General features: G+C 38.3%; 1 protein-coding gene across 1 annotated transcript in view; it reads right to left on the reverse strand.

Moving 5' to 3' along the window:
* Positions 1-22,072, reverse strand: part of FMN2 (formin 2) — a 241,492-nt gene that overhangs the window by 30,781 nt on the left and 188,639 nt on the right. The window contains 2 exon segments of the mRNA XM_042445525.1: positions 5,785-5,836; positions 19,196-19,288. Of these exon segments, the coding sequence (XP_042301459.1) occupies positions 5,785-5,836; positions 19,196-19,288 (145 nt within the window).

Below are 22,072 nucleotides of genomic sequence, written 5' to 3' on the forward strand. Positions count from 1 at the left end.
GAAGTGATGGCTCTTGCTCGCGGGGGGAAGAAGGTTCCAGGAGTGAGGGGCAGCGAGTGAAAAGGGGCGAATTCGAGATGGGGCAGAGGAAATCATGGGCTGGGACAGCAGACCTTGACTACCAGAATGGAGGGCCCTTGTGGGAAGGTGAGGAGAAATAAGGTCTGATAAGTAAGGAGGGGCCAGCCCATGGAGGGCTTTAAACGTCAACAGTAGGAGCTTATACTGAATGCAGAAAGGGAGGGGGAGCCAGTGAAGGGATGCCAGCACAGGAGAGATATGGTCAGAGCGGTGGGCGGATGTGATAATGCGTGCAGCTGAATGCTGGACAGAGATTAAAGGACGGAGGTGAGAAAGAGGAAGCCCAGCCAGGAGAACATTACAGTAATCAAGTCGTGATACCACAAGGGCATGGACAAGGATCTTGGCAGAAGAGGCGGAGAGATAAGGTCGGATTTTGGCAATATTGTATAGTAAGAATCGGCAAGCCTTGGCTGTGGTCTGGATCTGCGGGATACACGACAGAGAAGAATCAAAGATAAAACCAAGATTGCGGGCTTGCTGGACTGGTTGAATAGAAATGTTGTCCACAGAGACAGAAAAGGAGTGTTGAATAATAATAATAGGATTTATTTATATGCTGCCCAATCACTGGGAATCCGGGCGGCTTACAACAGAGGGGATAATAGACAGTTCCCTGCCCTCAGGCTTACAGTCTAAAAAGACACAACAGAAAAGGAGAAGGGAATGGTGGTGGGGGGGATCAGGTCCAGTGGTTATTCTCTCCCTCTGAGGCCTGGACCAAGGCAGATGGACTGGAGGGAGGGCTCTTCTTCTTAATTGAGGCTGGGCCTGATGGTGTTGGGCCTGTCCTTTCACTTTTATTTTAGACAAAGGAACTGGCAGAATTGAGTATTCTCTGCCTAAGCATGTCCTATAAAATTCATGGGGTTGCCATACATTGACAGGTAATTTACAGGCACAGCCACACACACACACACAAACATGTCTACTATTTCAAAGATTTTCAAGTAGGTAGGAATGAGGCTTCAAACTGGAAAGTGCCAGACCTTTTTTCTATTACATTTTATCAATATTGTTCAGTGAGTGATGTAATTGTTTGGGGCTTGCTGAAGACATTCCATATCACTTCAAGCTTTAATACCAGGCTGGAGCCTTCCTTGTCTGCCTGTGTAAGCTAGATAAACACAGACCTGTGTGCTTTCTTCTCATCTCAGTATACTTACCCAGAGATCTTAGGATATGCTCTTCTTATGAGCTAAACATTTCACATTTCTTTTTGCTTATGTGCCAGAAATCCATTTCTTGAATAAACACTTCACACATTGACACTCTTAAAGTCACTAAATATGATAAATAAATAAAAGAGTATACAACCTTTTAGAAACTATTAAACATCTCACTTCTGACAAATGAACAGCCAGACACTTTACAGAATGGTCAGACATACCATTTCCTTTGCCTTCATTATGTGTGAAAGATTAATTTTTCCATTTTAGCATTACTGCTAAACAACTTGCATTATTCTCAAAATATAGTACATTTTCAGATGCCTTCAAAAATTAATTTTCAAAATCATTTTTCCTGAATTGTAAAATGTCACAGAGTGATTGTATATTGCACCATTTCCCATACCAAACAGAAAATCAACATTCAGTGAAACTCCAAGATAGATAATCATGAGACAGACACTTTGTAGCACATAGTCACTTCAAAAAGAAAAATCCAACCACATTAATCACATTAATTGTGCACCAGCTAATCCATCACTGCAGCTAGCAGTCATTCACTTGTCTACTTACCCAATGAACTGCTATTTCACCCTTGATTAGCAGAATGTAACTAATCTCTCATCTATTTAGTTTACTGAAGAACTGTTCTCACCCTATGCCTAAAAAGAGTGTGTCTGACACTTTTTAGCAGATGACTTCAAAATAAAACTTTCATACTATATAACTTTTTAGGGGAAAAAGCAATTCAGTTTATTGTTGCAATATTAGCAAATGTTTTATCATGCAACATATTCAGATTTTACATTCAGAATTTTCAGTGATCTATGAAGTAAAAGATGCATTACAGTGTACTCTTACTGACTAGTAGGGCCTAATATGAAACATTAAAAATTGCAGAAATTTTATCCATACAAGGCAAGCAAAAGACTTAAATAATCTTTAAGCAAGTGTGTTCCATAATGTATACACCACTTGAAGAGGATTCTATCCATCATAGATTCTTATCTATAAAAGCTTATGTCACCTTTTTCCCTCTTTAAATAGTGATGACATTCTTTACTATTTTTAATATCTGGACTAATCATCAGTACTATGGTTTCTTTAAAAATACAAAGGAGATGGCTAGAGACCAAACAGGGAAACAGAGCCTAAAAATAGCTAAGCATAATCCACAGTACCTCTACAGAAATATACCATTTTTACAAGAATGATAACTGGAAAAAAAATCTAGTGTTCATATTATCTTCAGCAGATTTTTAAAATTACTTCATTATGTGCACTACTTTTCAAGTTACAGCCACACACACACATCTCTTCCTTTATCTCATCTGTCTACATCAAAGTTTAATTTCTATGGGTTGAAACAGATGGGCAAAATAAAGCAGTTTCCAGCCAATTTGAAGGTGGGATATTTAGATGATGTGTGTCTCAAAAGCAGCTGGAGGCTGGACCAAAACTGCACTCCAGGGCTAAAAACCTGAGCGAAAAGAAGCCATGATAGTGCGAGTCAAGGTGGAAAATTCACATTTTAGCTGCTGAATATAAATGTCCTGACGCGAGAGCTGGACTTCAGCAAAGCAAAGAAATGAAAGTGCGACAACTCCACTGGATGTTATTACACCATACACAAATCAGACAGTCCAGCATAGGCTGATGGGGAATGGAGGGGTCAAGGTTGCATGTATATGTGGGTCCCATGATTGTACTTTGCCAATGAATCATGCGCACACCAATGTACTGATGCCATGTACTGGTGGAGCATCGCATATGTGACTGTGGCTGATCAAAGGGGCAGTCATGCAAGGGGATGGCATATGGATTGATGTGGGAGTAGTTGGAGGTTTCAGGTGATGTTTTTGTGCAATGGTATGCATGTATGGTGGAGAGACAACAAAAGAATATTACCCAGTGGTGCAACATGGCTCCACGCCATGCAGTCAGGCCATGAATATTCAGCCCGCCTTGGTAGTAGGCCATGTGGGCTGTGGGGTTTTGACCTGCTTTGGGATAAAGCAGGATCAAGCCACCTTTTCCTGCCCATCTGTTCTGGCCCTATGACAACTAGTTTTCTATTATGGCAAAACCCACATCCTTGTGGTTTTTTAAAAATATATATATACTGTCACTTTTGGGTCAGATTAAGGTTTTGGGATGAGATACATTATTTTGGAACAGAAATAGCTCTTATGTCCTTGGTGCATCATGTCTATCAAGAGCTACACAAAAGAGATGACTATGGGGATGTACAAATAGCCCGGAAGGGGTGCCCTCCAGCCACCCCTTCTTCATCAGGGCCATGGCAACCTCACACCAAGGTCCCAGTTTGGCTGAAGAAGGGGACTGCAGCTGGTTACCAGGATCACACAGCTTGCTCATTACAACAGATGCATTAACTACTGGTCTGTCTCTGTAGTGCTGGATATGACATATAAAACCCTGTACAGGCTAGTACAGGCTGCATCTTACTGCATGATACTTTTCAAACTCTAAATCCTTCAGGGGAGTCCATTCTCTCAGTTTTTCTACCTTCACAGAAACTTTTGGTGGGAACACAGAAGAAAAGCATCTTGATGGCTACTCCCAAGTTTTGTTGTCTTTATGTTGGCTGATGAAAACTTCCATTCCAACAGGCTTTTTAGGAAGTGTGTTAAAAATTATAGTATGTTCTATTATTGAATTTTGTCTTTTGGATTTTTAAGGCTCTGTTTTAAATTCTTTGAATTCTGTATATAGTTTGATCACATTTTTTAAAAATTACCTTTTATATTTTATTTCTTTGCATGTAGTTTTGTCTATATTTTTTTAAGTCACATTAAATCCCAGTATTGAGGGGGAAAGAAATTATAAGTAAAAATATGATTGTCATTGTTTTTGTATTATTACTGTTATTATCAATTCATTTCATAGGCTATAAAGTATTACCAATCAGAGTTTGTGGATATCTATCATTTGAATTCTATTCAAGAATCTAAAAATTGTGGGACAGCAGAATCAAGGACAAAGAGAAGGGGGGGGGAGGAAATACCAAGTCCTGCAAACTGAGAAAAGAAAACAACTGTAGTTCTGGTAGTGATACCTGCCCAGGGATCAATTACAAAAGGGCTGACAAAACGTCTGAATGAAATCACCACAGAAAGAAACATAATAGTACAGTTAGAAAAAGTGATTGTAAGGACTATGTCTTCTCTTCCTGCTCCTTATAAGCTCTTCATGAAGGATAGGAGGTATCTATGGCCTGGTACATACCTCCCTTTGTGGTGCCCTCATCATGTGTGAGGGTTGCCTGGGGGGGGCGGAGTGCCCACATGCCCTGCAACCCTCGCATGTGACCAGGGCATAACAATGGCTATGCCCTGTATACATGGGTGCCACCATGGTTACGTAAGTGCTGCGTGGCGTCCGCCACCACCACGGGTTCTTTTTCTGCCGGCAGGAAACCATGCCGTTTGGTGGCTGAGGCTTCCCTCTGGTGGGAAAATAGGTGCCAGCAGGCCACCCTTTTGGGGCGGTCTGTACCATGGCTATGTTTTAAAATGGCCAGAATCTTCCAATAGTGCATAGTTTCTAGAGCTTACAACTACCATTTTTTATGCCTCTCTCTAACAATTTGTAGGAGAGCATAGAGAAAACATATTATTTTCTCTTTATTCATTGTTCAGATTAGGCTACATTGGCAATAACTATGTAACATTTTATGAAACATGACAACTAAACCAGATTCAGTTCAAAGCCACTAGTGAGGCATTTGAAATCGATCACACACATTTGAAGAAAAAAAAAAAGAAAAAGAAAAGAAAAGAAAAGAAAAGAAAAAAAGACTAGCATTCAAAGTTATTTATAAAAGCATGTCCTATTGTAATTCCTAGAATATTACAAGCAATTCTGCAAAAGTGCAGTTAAAACTGGCAAACATATGTGTCATTTCCATTAGATATGGAAAATGTGAATTTTAAGAAAAAATATTTTCCATTGCTATTATAACCAGTCCTTCAAGTCAGCCACAATGTTAAGGAAATTGAGGGGGAAAAAGAGGAGGAAACATGAAACTGAAAATTGTGCAAGAACAAATGAGAAGTCTTCAAAAACTCAGACCTTATTAATGCTTACATTAATAAGGTCTGAGCCATGGCTTCATGGCAACGTTAATTTAACACATTAAAGAAATGTTTAATTACGCACATTATTAATACATTAACAATGTTTTTCCTCTTTCTTTTATATATAATGGGGAGCTAAAAAATACAGAACAAGAATTATGCGCATCTGTTTTTACTCTGTGGAAGAAGACTCACAATGTTATGCAAAGTCCTGGATGATTTATTTTACTTGTTTTTGGTGGTATTGAGTTAATTTCAGGACAAGCTTGAACTTTTCTAGGTTTAAGAGCCCACTATTTAAGAGCAAAGGGTATTCAGAAATCTCCAATAAACTGTGATTAAAAATAATTTGCTCTTTAAGACCCCACTTGTTTCACAAAATAAGCTTTGATAATATTGATGGACAACATCCATATTACGCTTATTCAACTCACCTTTTATGTGTCTCTGCTAGGGATTTCTCTTCCATTTCATGATCAATTTTAGCTGAACAATAAAACAGAAAATAAAGTTATACACAAAAATGCATGTGTCTTTTACTACTTTAAGAAGTAATGTTCTCATTGTAACTATTTCTGGAAAAGAACTGTATGCTGATTTTTAGATGAGCACCAAAATTGTGCATTTAGGCTTTACCTGAAAATTATAATACACACTAATGGTCACTTCAAAAAGAGGTTTAATACAGATTAAAAGTCTTTACCATGAAAAACAAATGAATTTACAGGAGGTGAGCACTTTCACCAAAACAGTAAGTTAGGCAAATCTCCGAATCAGATGTAAAGAACATTTTCAAAGCAAATACATTTTATCAAACACTTTGGGAGCTTCCTTGCCCAAGACATTATGCCTCATTCTTCTCGTGTCTCTCTAAATGTTACTCAAAACATTTGTTCAACACAAGGACAGGGAAGCACCTAGCCCCACCCATTTCCTATTTGAGCACAACCCCTGATTTTCCAGAATTCTTGCTAATATGGGGGATTCCACCTAAACATTGGGAATAAATTCCTGACAAAGAGCTGTTTGACAGTGAAACACACTGCCTTGGAGAGTGGTGGTCTCTCCTTCTTTGGAGGTTTTTAAACAGAGGCTGGATGACCATCTGTCAGGAGTGCTTTGACTGTGTATACCTGTATGGCAGAGGATTGGAACTGATTGGCCCTTGAAGTCTCTTCCAGCATTATGATTCTATGATTCTATGCCATGAGAACAGTGAAGGGATGATGGAGAGTGCCCTCATCCTCATACAATGTATGCTGAGAATAGGTCAGAATGGGTTATCTGTTTCTACTATGTATACATCTGTCCATGTCAGAAATGAGCGAAGTGCAGCCTATGGGCTGCATATGGCCCCCATGGTCTTCCCAGGGATAAAAAAATTTTTTGCCCCCAAATGCACTTTAGCAGTGTGTGGAGAGCATTTCTACCATTTTTGTAGGTATCCAAAGCCTCTTGTGGATTCAAAACAATTTTTGCATCCAATTAAGCCCAAGCGAAGGCTTTTGAAATGGGATGGGAAGAGAAAATGACTTTTACTCATTTTGTGTTGTTAAAAAAAGAAACTTCGGGATGCCCCCGAAACATTCTGAAAAGGCCCCCAGAGGTCATTTGAGGGCAAAACTGATTTAAAAAAAATTATTGTCTTTTTGGCAGGAGCAGCTGCAAATGGACGGGTGTGGCCCTCCATGTCTACTAGGTGACTAAAGCAGACCACTAAGCCTTCCACAGTTTCATCCCTCTCATTTATATCAATATCAATATATAGAATTTCAAGAATGGTGGATGTGTGTGAATTTTTTATAGGCATACGATTGGATGAACTGAATGAAAGTGTTTTGATTACACCCACCGTAAAGAAATGTGAATTCTTACTTGTTGCAATAATCAATGCAGTAGAAGTAGGGGAAAATCACTAGAATATCACAACTTCCAGAGAATTTACCAAAAGTGGTATTTTTATTGGATGTTGGTGTTATGAAAATGTGGCAGTTATGCAGTTTGTTGTGTTTTCAGTGAATTCACTGGTTTCTCAGCCTTGAAGAAAAAATATATATTTTGTGGCTATTTTGCATTGTATTAATGGGTATTTCATATTCTTTTGATATCTGTTTTCCTAAACTGAACTCATTTAGAGCAATATGCAAAGGGGTCTTGTAGCACCTCTGAGATTGTGCAAAAGACCTAATCTGCTACAATCTCATTTGTGATCAGTACAAATGTGATCTTGATCAAATCTGCATGCACAATAAAAACTCTGTTTTGACATAGTTGTAGCACTTCTAGTTTGTTCTAGCTGGCCAGCTAGGCACCAGCCAAACATTTACAACAGCATGTGAGTGTATAACAACAAACCCATGTAATCCCAAAAGAAATCCTCAACTTCCAGAGGAAACCCAGCCAGTGGGATCTTACAGCAGGTTCCTTCTAGGGTTCTGAAGTTAATAGGCTTGTGCCTGTTCTCAGCACTTTCTATAAAACAAACATTTTATTATATATGGTGATCTTGAATGGAATCTTTTATAAATGTTATTTTCTTGAAAAGATCTACACATTGCCCCAAGAAAATTTCCTGCAAGTTTTTAGAGCCACTTTCCTTCCGCCTAACATGTTTCTGTGGTCTGATTTATTCTCACTGTGTAGTTTTTGTTTTTCTCAATTAAAAAATAATCAGTCACAGAAATTCATCACTGGAAAACATTTTGGGTGAAGACTTGTTACTGCTGACCATAGGTATGCCTAATATCTGGAATGGAGATTATGAAGCAGGGAAGAGAGAAGGAATCAAATTAAATTTTGTGCTAAAAACAACTCATAAGAAGAATGCAACAATAACAACAAAAAACCAGTCCAGCTTGTGCAATGCACAGAAATGAGAGATGTTTTGGGGTCCATACGGATGCTTCCTTCTACACAGTTCCTTCACACTTAGAATTAATGAAGTGGGGGACATTTTCCTCCTTAACTAGTGCAACTTTTTTTTGCCAATGCAGGCACAACATGTGATGACACTGACTCCAATGCTTTCATGTCACTTGCATTTTAGTGATGGCATATGTTAAATTCACTGAAGACAACTCTGGGAATTAGGTATGAGAGCAGGTGAAACAAAAAAAAAAAATGAACTTCATAGCCATTTATTAAAAAAACCCCACTGAAATGTAAAATTAAAATGAATTATGATTGGAGTGGAGTAGAACACAACAAAGTGAAGTCATCTGATAACTTTTTTCTGAAGTGTAGCTGCAATTTATCTTAGATTAAATATTTCTCAATTAAAAATGTTAAATTGTACTCTTATGTGTAATATGCAGCTGTCTCCAAGCAGCTTATGTACATTGCTAAAGGTCTGTGATTGCTTAGTCATTTACTGGTGCAGAATGGAGAGTTAGAATATATTGCAGAAAACAAAGCCATCCACAAATTCTCTGCCAGGATCACCTTGTTCCAATTGGATCATTTGAACAGGCTGCAAACCTTTACCATTTTGCCTGCTTAAGTGGTTTATAAAATCTTACACTTCCAGTGTGTAACCATTAAAAATGGGACAGATGCTGCCCAAATTATTTTCTGAAAGTACTAAAATGTTACATTACAAAACTGTCATCCAGGCAGAACAGACCAAACTATTAAAATGTTCTTTTATAGAAAGAGAGATCCACACCCTTTGGGGACCTTCTGGAGCAGTCAGGAGATAAGCGGGAGGCTAAGAAAGAGAACACATGGCAGAAATGTCCATGGCATGAGTCAAACACCAGTTGCATAACACTGGATATGGAACATGATGCTAAAGACGATATCAGAATTCCAAATTAATGGTCAATGATTACTCACAAACACATGGAAACAAATGACTGAACACATGCAAAGCACTATCATGAGGCAGCCAAGATAGTAGAGTATTAGAGTAAGTTGCCTGGGAGGCCAGCAACATGGAGGAAAGGTCACAACTTTATTAAGCAACCAGCTAGCAAAGTAGGGTTGGCCCAAGGCATGAGGTCTGGATCTGGATCATCATACAACCCGCTGTTGTATGATGAACCATAATACCTGGTAACGACTAAGGGAACGCCATATATCCGTCCATGCAACCATCCGATCACATCTATTTAATCAAGCCCCTAGTCACCAGGAGACGCTGTCATGCTGTGGCCCCTGCCATGGCCACAACGCATGCCCTCAGCATTCCCGTGTCCCAAAGGGATTCCCGAACCAGTGCTATGCAGCCCTGGAAACCACGCCCACCAGATCCACGACCTATGCTGCCGCCCCTGAAGTTGTGACATGAAAAACCACACACCCAAGGGAAGGTGGGTGGGTGAACCAAGCAGCAGATGGCACCGAGCAGCAATAGCAGCGAGCAGCAAAATGGCTCCAAGTAGGAAGCCGCGTGGCCTTAAATAAGCCAATATGTGGGAGGAGCCAGGAGGGAAGTCGCCCCGTCCCCAAGGCCAGTTGACGAATTAGCCGCCCTGGAGGTCCCGGGGAGACCATAGAGAGGGACCTGACGCCTCCCGGAGAGGCATCGGGAGGCAGATGTCCCTCCGATTTCCACCCTGGCCACCAATCCCAGGCCTGAGCACCCCAGCAAGGCACACTGGGGTGCGACCAAGCCCATTCGCAGCCTTGCAGCGGCAAAGCACCCAGCGGCAACACGGCCTGCCCGATGAATCAAGTGGCTGCATTTTTTCTCCTCCCCTTGTCCTTTCATGTTCAGGTGACACAATTCCAAAGGCTTTTTTATCCCAGAACATAGGGCTCAGATCTAATTTTTAAATCTTCAACATCACACTGTTAATTTTATTTTTTGAAAGACTTATTGATAAGGTTAAAAAACCAAAAGAGATGAAGATGACTAAAAATAGTAACTACAGCATGGAATTTGAGGCATGTTCTGTAAAAAGACAGTAACAGAAAAAGCCAAATAATATCTTTAATATCCTGTTTAATATCTTTACGTTTAATATCTTTAATGTCCTGTTGCCCTGAGATCATTGGATATAGGGTGGACTATAAATATTTTAATAAATAAATACTAAGAAGTATTTGGTTGTATCATCATAATGAAGCTGTTCACATCATATGCGATACAATAGTGAAATACTGAGGGAATTTTGAAACAAAGTAAGCCCTGGTGGTGCGGTGGTTAAATGCTGATACTACAGTGATACTCATTGCTACAATGAATATCCATCTTGTTGGGAGCAATTAGTTTACACATTGTAAATTTTTAGGGAGTGCTTATGTGCACTGATAAGTGGTATAGGAATGTACGTGCTACTGCTATTGCTACTTGATGCAGTGTTTCTCACAGGCCAAAGACAGCTTTTAAAAATGTCATCAAATTTACAGAGCTAAAAAGTTCACAGGAGCATTTTCAGTGGTGGCAGACGAACAGAGGAAGTTTATAATGTCCCTGCCTCATGCCCACGTGTCTTTGAAATATGCATTGAAAATCCTTCCAAATAGCTAGGGAAGTGATGCTGGAGGTTGCAAGGGAAGAGGAGTTGGTAAAAAACAACCCTTCTCTTCCCTGCTCCACATAAGTCACGAGAACACAGAAGCAAACTTTGGGTCCAATATATTCTCAGGCACTTGCAGATAAAAATATATATAGTTTAGACCTAGAAATGACCCAGATTTGCTGGGGAAAAACTTTTGTGGACAATTCAAATTACTGATCAATAAATGACTTATTGAAAGCCACAGGGAACAGTTCATCAATTAATTTCATTTTCAGAGTCACTGGATTTTACCTTTAGTAAAATAATAATGTTGGAAAGCATAACGTGGAACAATATATAATTGAAGTACTTATATAGAAATAGAAAAATTCTGGAAAAAATATTACTAGCATGTAAAAAAAGGGGGTGGGACAACCACAGTATCTGTACCAAGATTAATTTAGATTATAGCATGAATCTACATACATTCTAGACAAGGAACTGATTCCATTTTGAGTTACAACATCAAAAATGGAAGTTACTATAGGATGAAAAGGGGCTCTCCTCAACCAGCCTAAAAAAGCTTGGTACTGTACTGGAAAGTGCTAAGACTTGTCGGGGTAAGGATACCATTTTAACAATGGAAAAGCTGACAAATCAAATGTAATGAGGAGGGTAAACAAGGTGACTTCCTTTCCTAAAACATGTCGAAGCCAAGACTATGGAAGCCAAGCCATGAATAGAATATAAAGTACTCTAGCCTCTGATTATGATGAAACCAAATATTTCATTAATGTTTTTAATTAGCACAGCAGCATTACTGAAGAACTGTTTGTTAATGGTTCAATTGGCAAAAACAGGCTGAGAACTTGTAAAATGTTCAGAAATTATTAACAGATTCTTTATTGCTTTGCTTAAGCATGGAAAAGGTAAGTAAAATTAAATAATAGCAATTCCCACTGTTACAGCAAAACACATCTACAAAAAAACCATAGCTAGCTACCTAGCTACCAGCTAGCTAGATACAAAGGTATAAAATGAGGGTGAGAAATCCATGGCCTGTCAGGTGCTGTTGGGCTGTGACACTCATAATCCTTAAACACTGGCCATACTAACTGAGGATAATGGTGATTAGTGTCCAACAACTTCTGGAGGGTCCACAGCCCCCCCCCCCCCCAATTGCAATGGAACACTGATTACCATTACACTTCTGGTGAACAGATGACTCGTTTCTTAACAAGAGAAGATGCAGTGCTGCATGCCTGCAGATCTTTTTCACAGTTCCATTTAAAAAAAGTATGGTCAGATAAAGTCTTCACGGTGGAAGTAAACTGAGCTATACTAGCATGAATCACAGGCAAAAAAAAGAGATTATAGCCAACATGACTGGAACTTAAAACAGAGGCACTAATCAAGGAAAACGTCAACACTGAGTCTATGATTCTAGCTGGTAACTAAGTTCTGGATGCACTTCTATGTCAATGCTTGATCAAGGATGATAAATATTTCATCCTCTATAAACTGTAGACTATGAAAGCAGGTCAAAATGTCCAGAGAACTAAGGATTCTTCAACCTGGATTATTTAAGAGAGCAAAGGGCCATTGGTTAACAATTGCTCTGATATCAAAAGATATCTGAAGAATTGGCAAACCTTGATTTTACACCTGCCTTTATGCTGCTGAAGTTGCTTAAGAAATCAAGAAGAAACATACTTCATTCTCTCAATCATGTCTCTGCTGGATAGTGTTTGCATTGTCTGTCTACTAGTCCAAAAGACAGAAATGCTAGCTTCTAAGTTTATGAAAGTTTAAGGTTTCTGGGACAAAGTGACAGTGGGAGATACATTTGGGACCTAAAAACATTTGAGATCTTGGTGCCTGGGTGCAAGAACACACTTCAGATAGGTCCTGGCAGAAGGTTACTTACTTGCCATGAATTGGGAGTCTCCAAGGCTACAGGGAGAAAAAAAATTGCTACAGGGAATCAAAAGCTGTTTGAAACTGTATTCTCAAATTTCTCTTTTAGCATTATTCTTAGTTTCCACTCTTGATCCAGTGATAGCTGCTTGTTATTACTGTTACAGGCCACTGTCTATCCTGAAGCCTTCTCAGTAATTCAAGCCATTTCAGCTGAATCACAGCCAAAATACTGTAAAAGGCAACAGCAAAAAACCAAACAAACAACAACAACAAAAAAAAACCCTTAATCTCCTATTCACTCTTAAGGGAATATAACAACTTCTCAGTATAATTGAATATAGATCACATTTGAGAAATCCAAGATGGAAGATGACAAGAATCTTTTCATCTGCTTGGCTACATTCTGAAGCTTGTTTTGTATGTCCACAATGCCTTTTTTAAATACTGCACAATATTGGCATTTACACTCTACATTTTTCATTTAGAGTCTAATGGAGATATTTCCCCAATTTCCGAAGACTCCGTTTATGAATCACTTCCAAGTGTTGCCCCGTTTCCTCATCTGTCAAAATCAGTGCCTTTGACATGACTCATGGCAAATTGCAGAGGGAAGTTGAGCAACATGAACAATTCAGGATCAGAGTGGGATCTCAACAGCAATGATATGTAATGCTGATTATCAAGAGTATCCTCGTGCTTACTGCAACCTAGCTAGGATGTCAGGTACTACAGGGCACAAAACCGGAGCCTTTGAAGTCTGTCATATATTTCCTATTCCCATTCTGCCAGCATCATTTGGCCATAGAAGGAAATACAGGCAATTATTCATGTCAGATGCACAATCCAGATGAATGAAATCAAAATCTCCCGTTACACTTGCCTTGTGGAGAAATGGCACTGCTGGATGATACCATTTGAGTATTTTTTTAAAAAACCTTTCTCAATGGCCCTGAAAAAAACATTTTGGTTGTCCTTTAATATGAATTAGTCAATTAAAAGCAGATTTTTCTGCATACTTGGAAATATGCACACACACACACACACACACACACACACACACATACACACAAAGGGAATGTGCATAACTGACCAAGACAAAATGTACAAGCATGATCAGATCTTTGCTTTGTTGCTATCGGGGTAATGCCAATGAGGTGTGATGTCAGAATCCTTAGATTGTTTAGGTAGTTATGATCTAATAGGAAAGGTCCAAGAGCACTGAAGTATTGTTTTTTATATTCTTAATTCACCAATTTATGACGTAGGGTTTGGAATCACTTTTTATTTTGAATATGGGTTGAAGACAGATAAGTGTACCACAATTCCTGTGTGCAGGTTGTCAAAATGACTTCCCCCTCAGACTGTACACTTGAAACCCCATGTGAAGCACACCATATTTGAAGCCTAGCCCCACCAGTTTATGAATTTGTTTTGATTCTGATAACATAAGGAGTTGAATCATCAATATCTAACAGAACTCTTACATTTGTATGGGACTGTTTTTGATATTCCTTGCTCTTCTAGCAAGCATGAACAAATGCTTATTGAGTAAAATCTAGTCAGATACCATACATCTCATATTGTAATTCAAACACCTAATAAAATATACATTTAAAATTACCATAACAAATACTTGTCAAATCTAAATAGTTACTATTATAATGAAATTATTTAATGCTTTGATAGATAACAATGTATATTGTAGATTTTCTACTTCTATTCATTCCTTACTCATTCTTCTGTATAGAAATGGATATTGATTTCCAAACAGAATTGCCAAAATATTACTGATGTATCAACCAATGTGTCTGTTAGTAGGTAGGTGTTTAAAAATCCTCCCCATGTTACTTATGTTTCTTTATTGCATTTCTTACAATATCTAATCTTGGCAGAACATATATTTATCAGTCACATATATCTGAGCATGTTAAAGTTGAATCTCATAAGGCAATGAAGAAAATTCCCAAAATCAATGTGGAACAAGGGCACATGTCCTCTGCTCCTTGCCAAGAAGAGAAAAACACACTGAAATTTTATAGCTTTCAAAGGCAGCAAACAAGTCAACTTAGGGGGGTAGCAAAAAGTGGGTTCTTTCTACACCATGGTGACGGTGTAACGAGTGCAGCACTGGCACACTCATTACGCAAGTGCCATGCGGTGCCATGTGGATGCCACACGGCTCTTGCATAACAATGGCGGCGCCCATGTGTACAGGGCACCGCCATTTTGATGCCCCCGTCACGTGCAAGGGTTGCAGGGCATCTGGAAGGGCCACTCCGAGGCACCCCTCGCACTTGACAAGGGTGTCCTTTCCGGCCCATCTGGACCGGGCCTTTGTTCCTAATGTACTGGAAAATATTTAATGTCGAGATTATTTTTACACATTTACTTCTAGCTGTATAAATAGGGAGAGATCCTGCAGGAATGTAAAGAGTGATGCAGAAAATCCACTTTCAAAGAAAAGTTCAGATATGCAAATAAACAGCTTGACTAAGAAAATGAAAGAAATATTTAATCCATGAACTACATATTGCATACTGAAACACAGTTTACCCTACAATGTTAATTGCAAGGAACTGAAGTTCAGAAAATGTTTGAATTCCATCTTATTTTCCCCAGAACACACCCTATATAAACATACAAATCATCAGAGGTGTCAAAAATTACCCTTCTTTTCCTCCGAAATTATCTTTGTGTGTGCCATCTAGCTGAAACAACTCATTGATTATGGCTACATAAACAACAAAAGCTTTTAGAAAAACTATTGAGATCAAAAGGCTGTCAAAAACTGAGCAGGAAAGAGCAATACTGCATGAACTCTTTCAAGTGTGAATTAATTTCAGTTAAATAAAAACAAAAAAGATTTTATATTGCCTTTCAGAACTGAACCAAAGAGTTCCACCCCCCCACACACACACACATCCATCTCTTCTGTGCTAAATTTTGTCCTATAGTTAAAAAAAAAAGTATGGTCAGCTCTCTAGTTTTCTTGTAAGGCAGTGGAGATGAAAGTAGTGTGTAATCCTTCCCTCTGCTAATTCATTGTTCATTGTCCCACTACTTCATGGTAACTTGATTTTTTTCTCCTTTCCCAACCAAGTTCTGAAGTAATTCCAGCAGGGAAAATCAGCCAAGAGGGTATTTGTAGAGGAGAATCATAGAATGACTGGTAAGCTCACTTACCTATAATTCACTCTTAAAGGGTGGAGTAGGGGTCACACTTTCTCCAGGAACTGTTGAACTGAGACTCCCAAAATTTCTCATCATAAACTATGTTAATTCAAAACTATGGGAGTTGATTCCTATTCCTGCTGTGAAGGTTCATGTACACATATTCACACTATCTTGACAAAAAGTGGTTGGGAATATTCCTTCATCACAATTTCTCCACTTCAAGGGCATATTGTTTGGAGATGTCATATATATTCATGTACAAGTCGAACTCATGTATAAGTTGAGGGAAGGTGTCAGGGTCAAAATCATGGATTTTGATATGACCCGTGGATAAGTCAAGGGTAAAACTTCGGGGGCTATAATGTAGGATGGAAAGGGGGAAATATCACTTCCGTCCCTCCTTCTCTTTCTCTGGATGTCTCCCAACCACCTAACACCAATTCCCAGGTACTGGAGGAGAAGTTTTAACATGAGATTGAAAAGGGGAAAAATGTGAGTTTTTTGCATATTGGACTAGGAAGAGAAGCAAGTGGCGTTAAATGGGGGTTTTCTACCCTGGGAAGAGGAGGCTTCCAGATCAGACTGGAAATCTCTTACACACACACAGAGAGAGAGAGGGGGGGGGACACGGGCATCAGGCTTGCTTGTTTTAGGACCTTTCTGAGCAGTACTAGTGTATAGTGTATAAGTTGATCCAGGATTTTAGGGTCAATTTTGGGGCATATATTTCTTGATTTATAGTCAAGTATATATGGTAAGTAATTCAGTGTTAAAAAATATTTATTTAAGTTAACAGTTTCTTTATCTTCTAGCTGTTTCCTGGTCTATTTTACATTTCATTCCAACACCATGAATTTTACAGTTCATTCCAACACCAATTTCCTAGTATATTTACGTCTCCTGATTACAAATGGGTAAGCTCTCTTAAAATAATCAGAAATGATGTAACTTCCCCTGCCACCACAAACTGGCAGAATTAAGAAGGTTTTTCTAAGGTAATTTGCAGCCTCAGAAAAATTCAGCTGACCCCATGCCAAGAAACTTCTGAAGTGGTAACAATGGTGGCAGGAATGACTAGACAGATGAGAGGATGGAGGCATTTCCTATATTTCTCTGTTTGTCTGACATGTTAGATGGTGATGGGACAAAGCATAAGGAACTATTGGAGAGCTAGGTGCTCAAGGGCTACTGCTACTGCAATAGCCTTAGGAAGAATATCCACTGTGTCATAGTAAACAAAGAAAATCAGCATGCTATGGCTACAGAGCAAAGGGAAGCTTAAATAGTAAGTTAGGAGAAGGGGTAAGTGGGTTTGGTAATGGAAAGTACATTTGGAACAGTTAAGGGCCTACAGTGATACTTTCAGTGGGGAAAAGAATTTCCCTTCAGTTTAGATTCAGACAGGCATAGGAGATTAGCTTTATGACCAGAATTTGCTGAATTCTCACCTCTCAGATCTGAATGTAATTTGCAATCGGTACACTATTGTGCTTATCATGCAATTCACACAACAAAAATACATTCAAAATGTATGTACTAAAGAAAATCAACAGAAAGTGCATAAATAAATTTTGGTAAGAGCAAAAAACATATTTGAAAAATGCACAGAATGCATACATATTAAAAGTTGTACACAATCATGAATTTTCCCCAGAAATAAGCAGACCTTGCATTCTGATACTGCCATGTATCAGAAAGACCTTTAAGATACAAATTGGAGGATATGATAAGATCCAGCTGTACAGTTCTTTACAACTCTAGATTTTGGAAACAAGACAGATAATAATTCAAAAACTCTGGAAGCTCACCTCTTATTTCCTTTATTTTATTTAATATTTATTATTTACTGATGCAGACTTTCAAAATGCTCCAAATAGGGATAGGAGTTTGAAATATTATGAAAATTATCAAAAATCTGTTTCTCAAGTGTTGTGAAACCACGATGAAGAGAAATTTGGACTGATGAGAATCTTTGCACTTTGAATCTCATTTTGCCCAAAATTTGCATGATTTTTTTTGGAACAGCATATCTTATGTACAAAGTTTTTTCTACATAAAAATTAGTAATTTTTGTGCAGAGTAAGTAACTAACAGTAGCAGTTCAAAAGCATACAAATGCAAGTAGATAAATAGGTACCGCTACAATGGGAAGGTAACATCATTTGGTGCAGTCATGCTGGCCACATGACCACCTGAGCAGTCCTCGGACAACAGCGGCTCTTCAGCTTAGAAACAGAGATGAGCCCTCTACAATTGGTTATGACTCAACATTCATTTCAAGGGACTACCTTTACCTTTAAGTAACTAACTACAGTATTTATGGCACAAGACATAATTTCTGCACAGAAAATCATATTAATGTGTAAAAATATTTTCTGTGCTGACAATGCTGTTTTCTGCATGGGAAAAATGTGTGAATTTGTGCAGAATACATACAATCTTTCAGCAGGGGGAAAAAAAGCTTAAATTTATCATTGCTTCTTTCAAAAATGAAATTAGCAAGAATTACATCCCTAGTTCCAAAGCTTATAGGTGAGCCTTGATAGAGAAAAATATAGGCACCTCTGTTTCATGTTCAATGAGAGGCTATCACTGAAGGGAACCACAGTATTTCTATCTCACTTTCAAAGCAGAAGGCTCAACTCATAATAACAATAGCAATCATAGTAACAAGAATATTCTGTTTCTATCCATCCATCCACCAGGAAGAGAAAAGCACAATAAAAAGGCATATTCAATACTGCAGGACATGTAAGCCTGACTTTCAGTTTTTCTGGCCAGTTTCCAAGCGGGAAAAAATAAAATACTAAAATTGAAGTGAGAAGTGATCCATGGGCTGTAAGTCCACATTTGTGGCACTTTCTGTGAATGTGACCCAAGCATTTTACAGAATTCTTTAGATTTTGTTTCCAAAACATGTGGCATTTCAAAGGCAATTTGCAAGTGAAATAAACCAGAAGTCCTCAGCATACCATATTTTTGGTACTTTAAAAAATGCAGCCATGTCTTTGGAGACAAGTCAAAGCAAAGCTCCAGCTCCCAGTTTTATGAAACTGTCAAGAACCAAATGCTGGTAATTTGTTTTCTAGTTTGTAGTTAAAAGCTGACAACTGCATCTACTATCATTCAGAAATGGAACACCACACAGGTAAAGCTGTTTTGAAATGAAAGACTATCTGATGAAGCTAATCTGCACATTTCTACGGTTCCAAAATAAATAGACTCTTTACTCACCATGTCTAAACATTGTTTCTATAACCTTCTTTTGATAAAACTTGAAAAGGTTAAAAGACATGTCATTATTTACCTTGACTAATGAATTTCTCCATGTTGTCTTTAAAGGGTTGAATGTGCTCTTCCAAAGAAAACTGGCAAACTTTGCCTGCTTCTGTCTCACATGCTGCAAATTGAAGTAACAATTTTGGATTACAATGCTATTAATTACAAACTACCTCTTCCCCCCACCCCTTTATTTTCACTTACAGTCTGATCCTATGACCTGCTGGCTCCAGCAAACCAAGAATGACCTGTAATGATTGTCTGGACCATGCAAAACCAACATAAGATACATTGCTATCAGGTCTGTCTTGGACTGCACAGTCAGTGTCACTTTAGCTTGACTAAACATCATCAAGGGCAGAATGGGACAGATTGTATAGATTGGAGAGAAGAATGAGGTTAGGCTAATTCACTTGCATGTCACTTGACAAATGTACCTGGCTTCCCTCATAAAAGATGCCACTCCGATACATGCTTCTTTGTGCACAGTTGCAGCTTCATGAACATTTAGACTTGAGTACCCAATTCAAAATAATAGGAAAACACTTGGTCTGAAAGATTGACTTTAATACAAATGTGGCTGAACATTGTGTTTCATTTTGGTTTTGAGAAGAATTTAACAACATCTAAATGTGGGAGAATCCTAAATTGTCACATAAGATGACATCTCAATTTAATGGTCTAAGCTCATGTCCCAATTCCATTATGAAACTTTGTTTTACACACATATACTCTTTTCTTCTCAAATGAGTTACTTGTAGGAAAAGTACAAGTAACACTCTTTACTTGACACTATATTCTTATGATCCAGAAACATGTATCTTTTTCTATGCCTGGCAAGCTAAACTGGCCACAGAGGACAGCAAAAGAATGGAAGGAAAAATGAAAAGGCTCTCCAGGTTTGTTAGCCATTAATTTAAGTCCAATTGCTAATCTCAGCTACAGTATTGCTATTGAGCCACTGGTTTACCCATTTAGCAAAGCATTCAGTGGGTTACTGTAGCTGGGACTAGCAACTGAATTTAGGTCATTATATTTAAAGTTGTACCCAGGGAAAATGGTTCAGACCGTGTTGTTCATCCTGTAAATTGCCAGCAATTTACAGAATTCATCAGGTCACCAATGTACAGAATTCGGTTCTTATGCTGAAATTTGAACTTCACATAAAAAAATAAATAATAATAGTTAAATGAAAAATCCATGAAAAGCAACTTTAAATACTGTTTTTAACTGCTGTTAAGCTGCTAATTTCACTCCTGGTTCACTGTTTTTAAACTCATTGTTCAAAATTTCAATCATGGTTTTAAACTCATTGTTCAAATGCAGCCAATCATCATTATTAATGTGTTCCTCTTAACTTTTTGTTAGAAGACAGATTACAATAAAATCTCAAGGGAGCAAAATCAATGTCTTGTCCTGATGGGACTTTATCAGACTTCATAACATTTTCCCCCAAAAACTGGGGTTGCTTTTTAAAAACAAAATTCTTCAAAAGAATGTATACTAGCTATTTACTGTACAGTACATGTTTTAATTTTCTACAATCATAAAATGAACAAGGATATAATTTTGAAAATGCAGTATTTCATAAATGTATCTAAAGGAATTAACATTAAACAGACTACTCAGAATTCCTAGTTAAAACAAAATAGGTTGCATTCCACTGGCAGCAGTGGGGTCAAACTGATGGGCAGGACCTTGCTGTTGCTGTTGTTGCGTGCATCCAAGTAATTTCTGCCTTACAGTGACAGTAAAGTGAGCCTATTACAGGTTGTTCTTGACAAGATTTGTTCAGAGAAGGTTTGCCTTCAGACACAAAGAGAGAGAGGCTGAGAGAGTATAACTTGCCCAAGTTTATTCAGTGGGTTTTCATGGCTGAGTTGGGATTTGATCCTTGGTCTCCACAGTGATAGTCCAACATTCAAACTATTATACCACATTGGTTGGGTAATAGCTGAACAATTTGTGAAAAGTTAACTGAAATAACTATTAATTTGTTGGTAGGAAACTAACATACAAATACACCATCTGTCTCAGAAGGATAGGCTTTCAAAACACACACAACTTATGCAAATCATAGAGCACAAATGATGTTTCTAAACTTTGTGGCATGAGATACTCAGCTACAGTAATTTGCTGAGGCTTAGATCACACACACTTGTAAACATGCTTAACTACAGTACCATGTGAATGTTCTTGACATCAATGAGACCATTCATGGTTACAAAGTTAAAAATACATCCAAGTGTTTATAGGCTCAGTGCCTAAACAAATGCTATGTTAAGTCAATTTCACAGCAAATGCAGGAGCTCCAATTTAACACAAACTTGTTTTGATAGCCCATGTGGTCTCTAACTTCTGTTGTCTCTACTAGCAAAACTGATGTACTTTCTCAGCACCAATGAAAAAACGGGGGGGGGGGAAGCTCGCACACAGAGCTGCATTCAAAGATATAGCCATGTATGTCTATAGAATCAGTATGCAGAGAGATCTTGTGGCACCTTTGAGATTAACTGAAATAAACAAGTTGGCAGCATGAGCTTTCGTAGACTTCAGTCTCCTTCCTCAGATGCATACAGTGGAGTGGAAACCAGGGGCAGACATATATATGCCTTTGATATGTGAATATGTTAATTCAAATGGATTGAACAGGGATAATGGCTTCCTTACTAACTATACACATTTCAACATTATCTGACCCCATCGTAAGGGGGGCATCCTACACTCAACTATTCTCTTCATGTACAGGCTAGTTTCCATTGGCAAACTAGTCTTGCCTCTTCATTTCTATACCCATTTGCCAGTTCACAATGTCTTTGTTCAATGTTAAAACTGGACTTGCTACTTCATTTCCATACACAAAGGATTTTGAATTTGAACTGACATTCTCACATAGCAATGGCAT

The sequence above is a fragment of the Sceloporus undulatus genome, chromosome 1 (assembly GCF_019175285.1).
Source record: "Sceloporus undulatus isolate JIND9_A2432 ecotype Alabama chromosome 1, SceUnd_v1.1, whole genome shotgun sequence".
NCBI classification, from domain to species: domain Eukaryota; kingdom Metazoa; phylum Chordata; class Lepidosauria; order Squamata; family Phrynosomatidae; genus Sceloporus; species Sceloporus undulatus.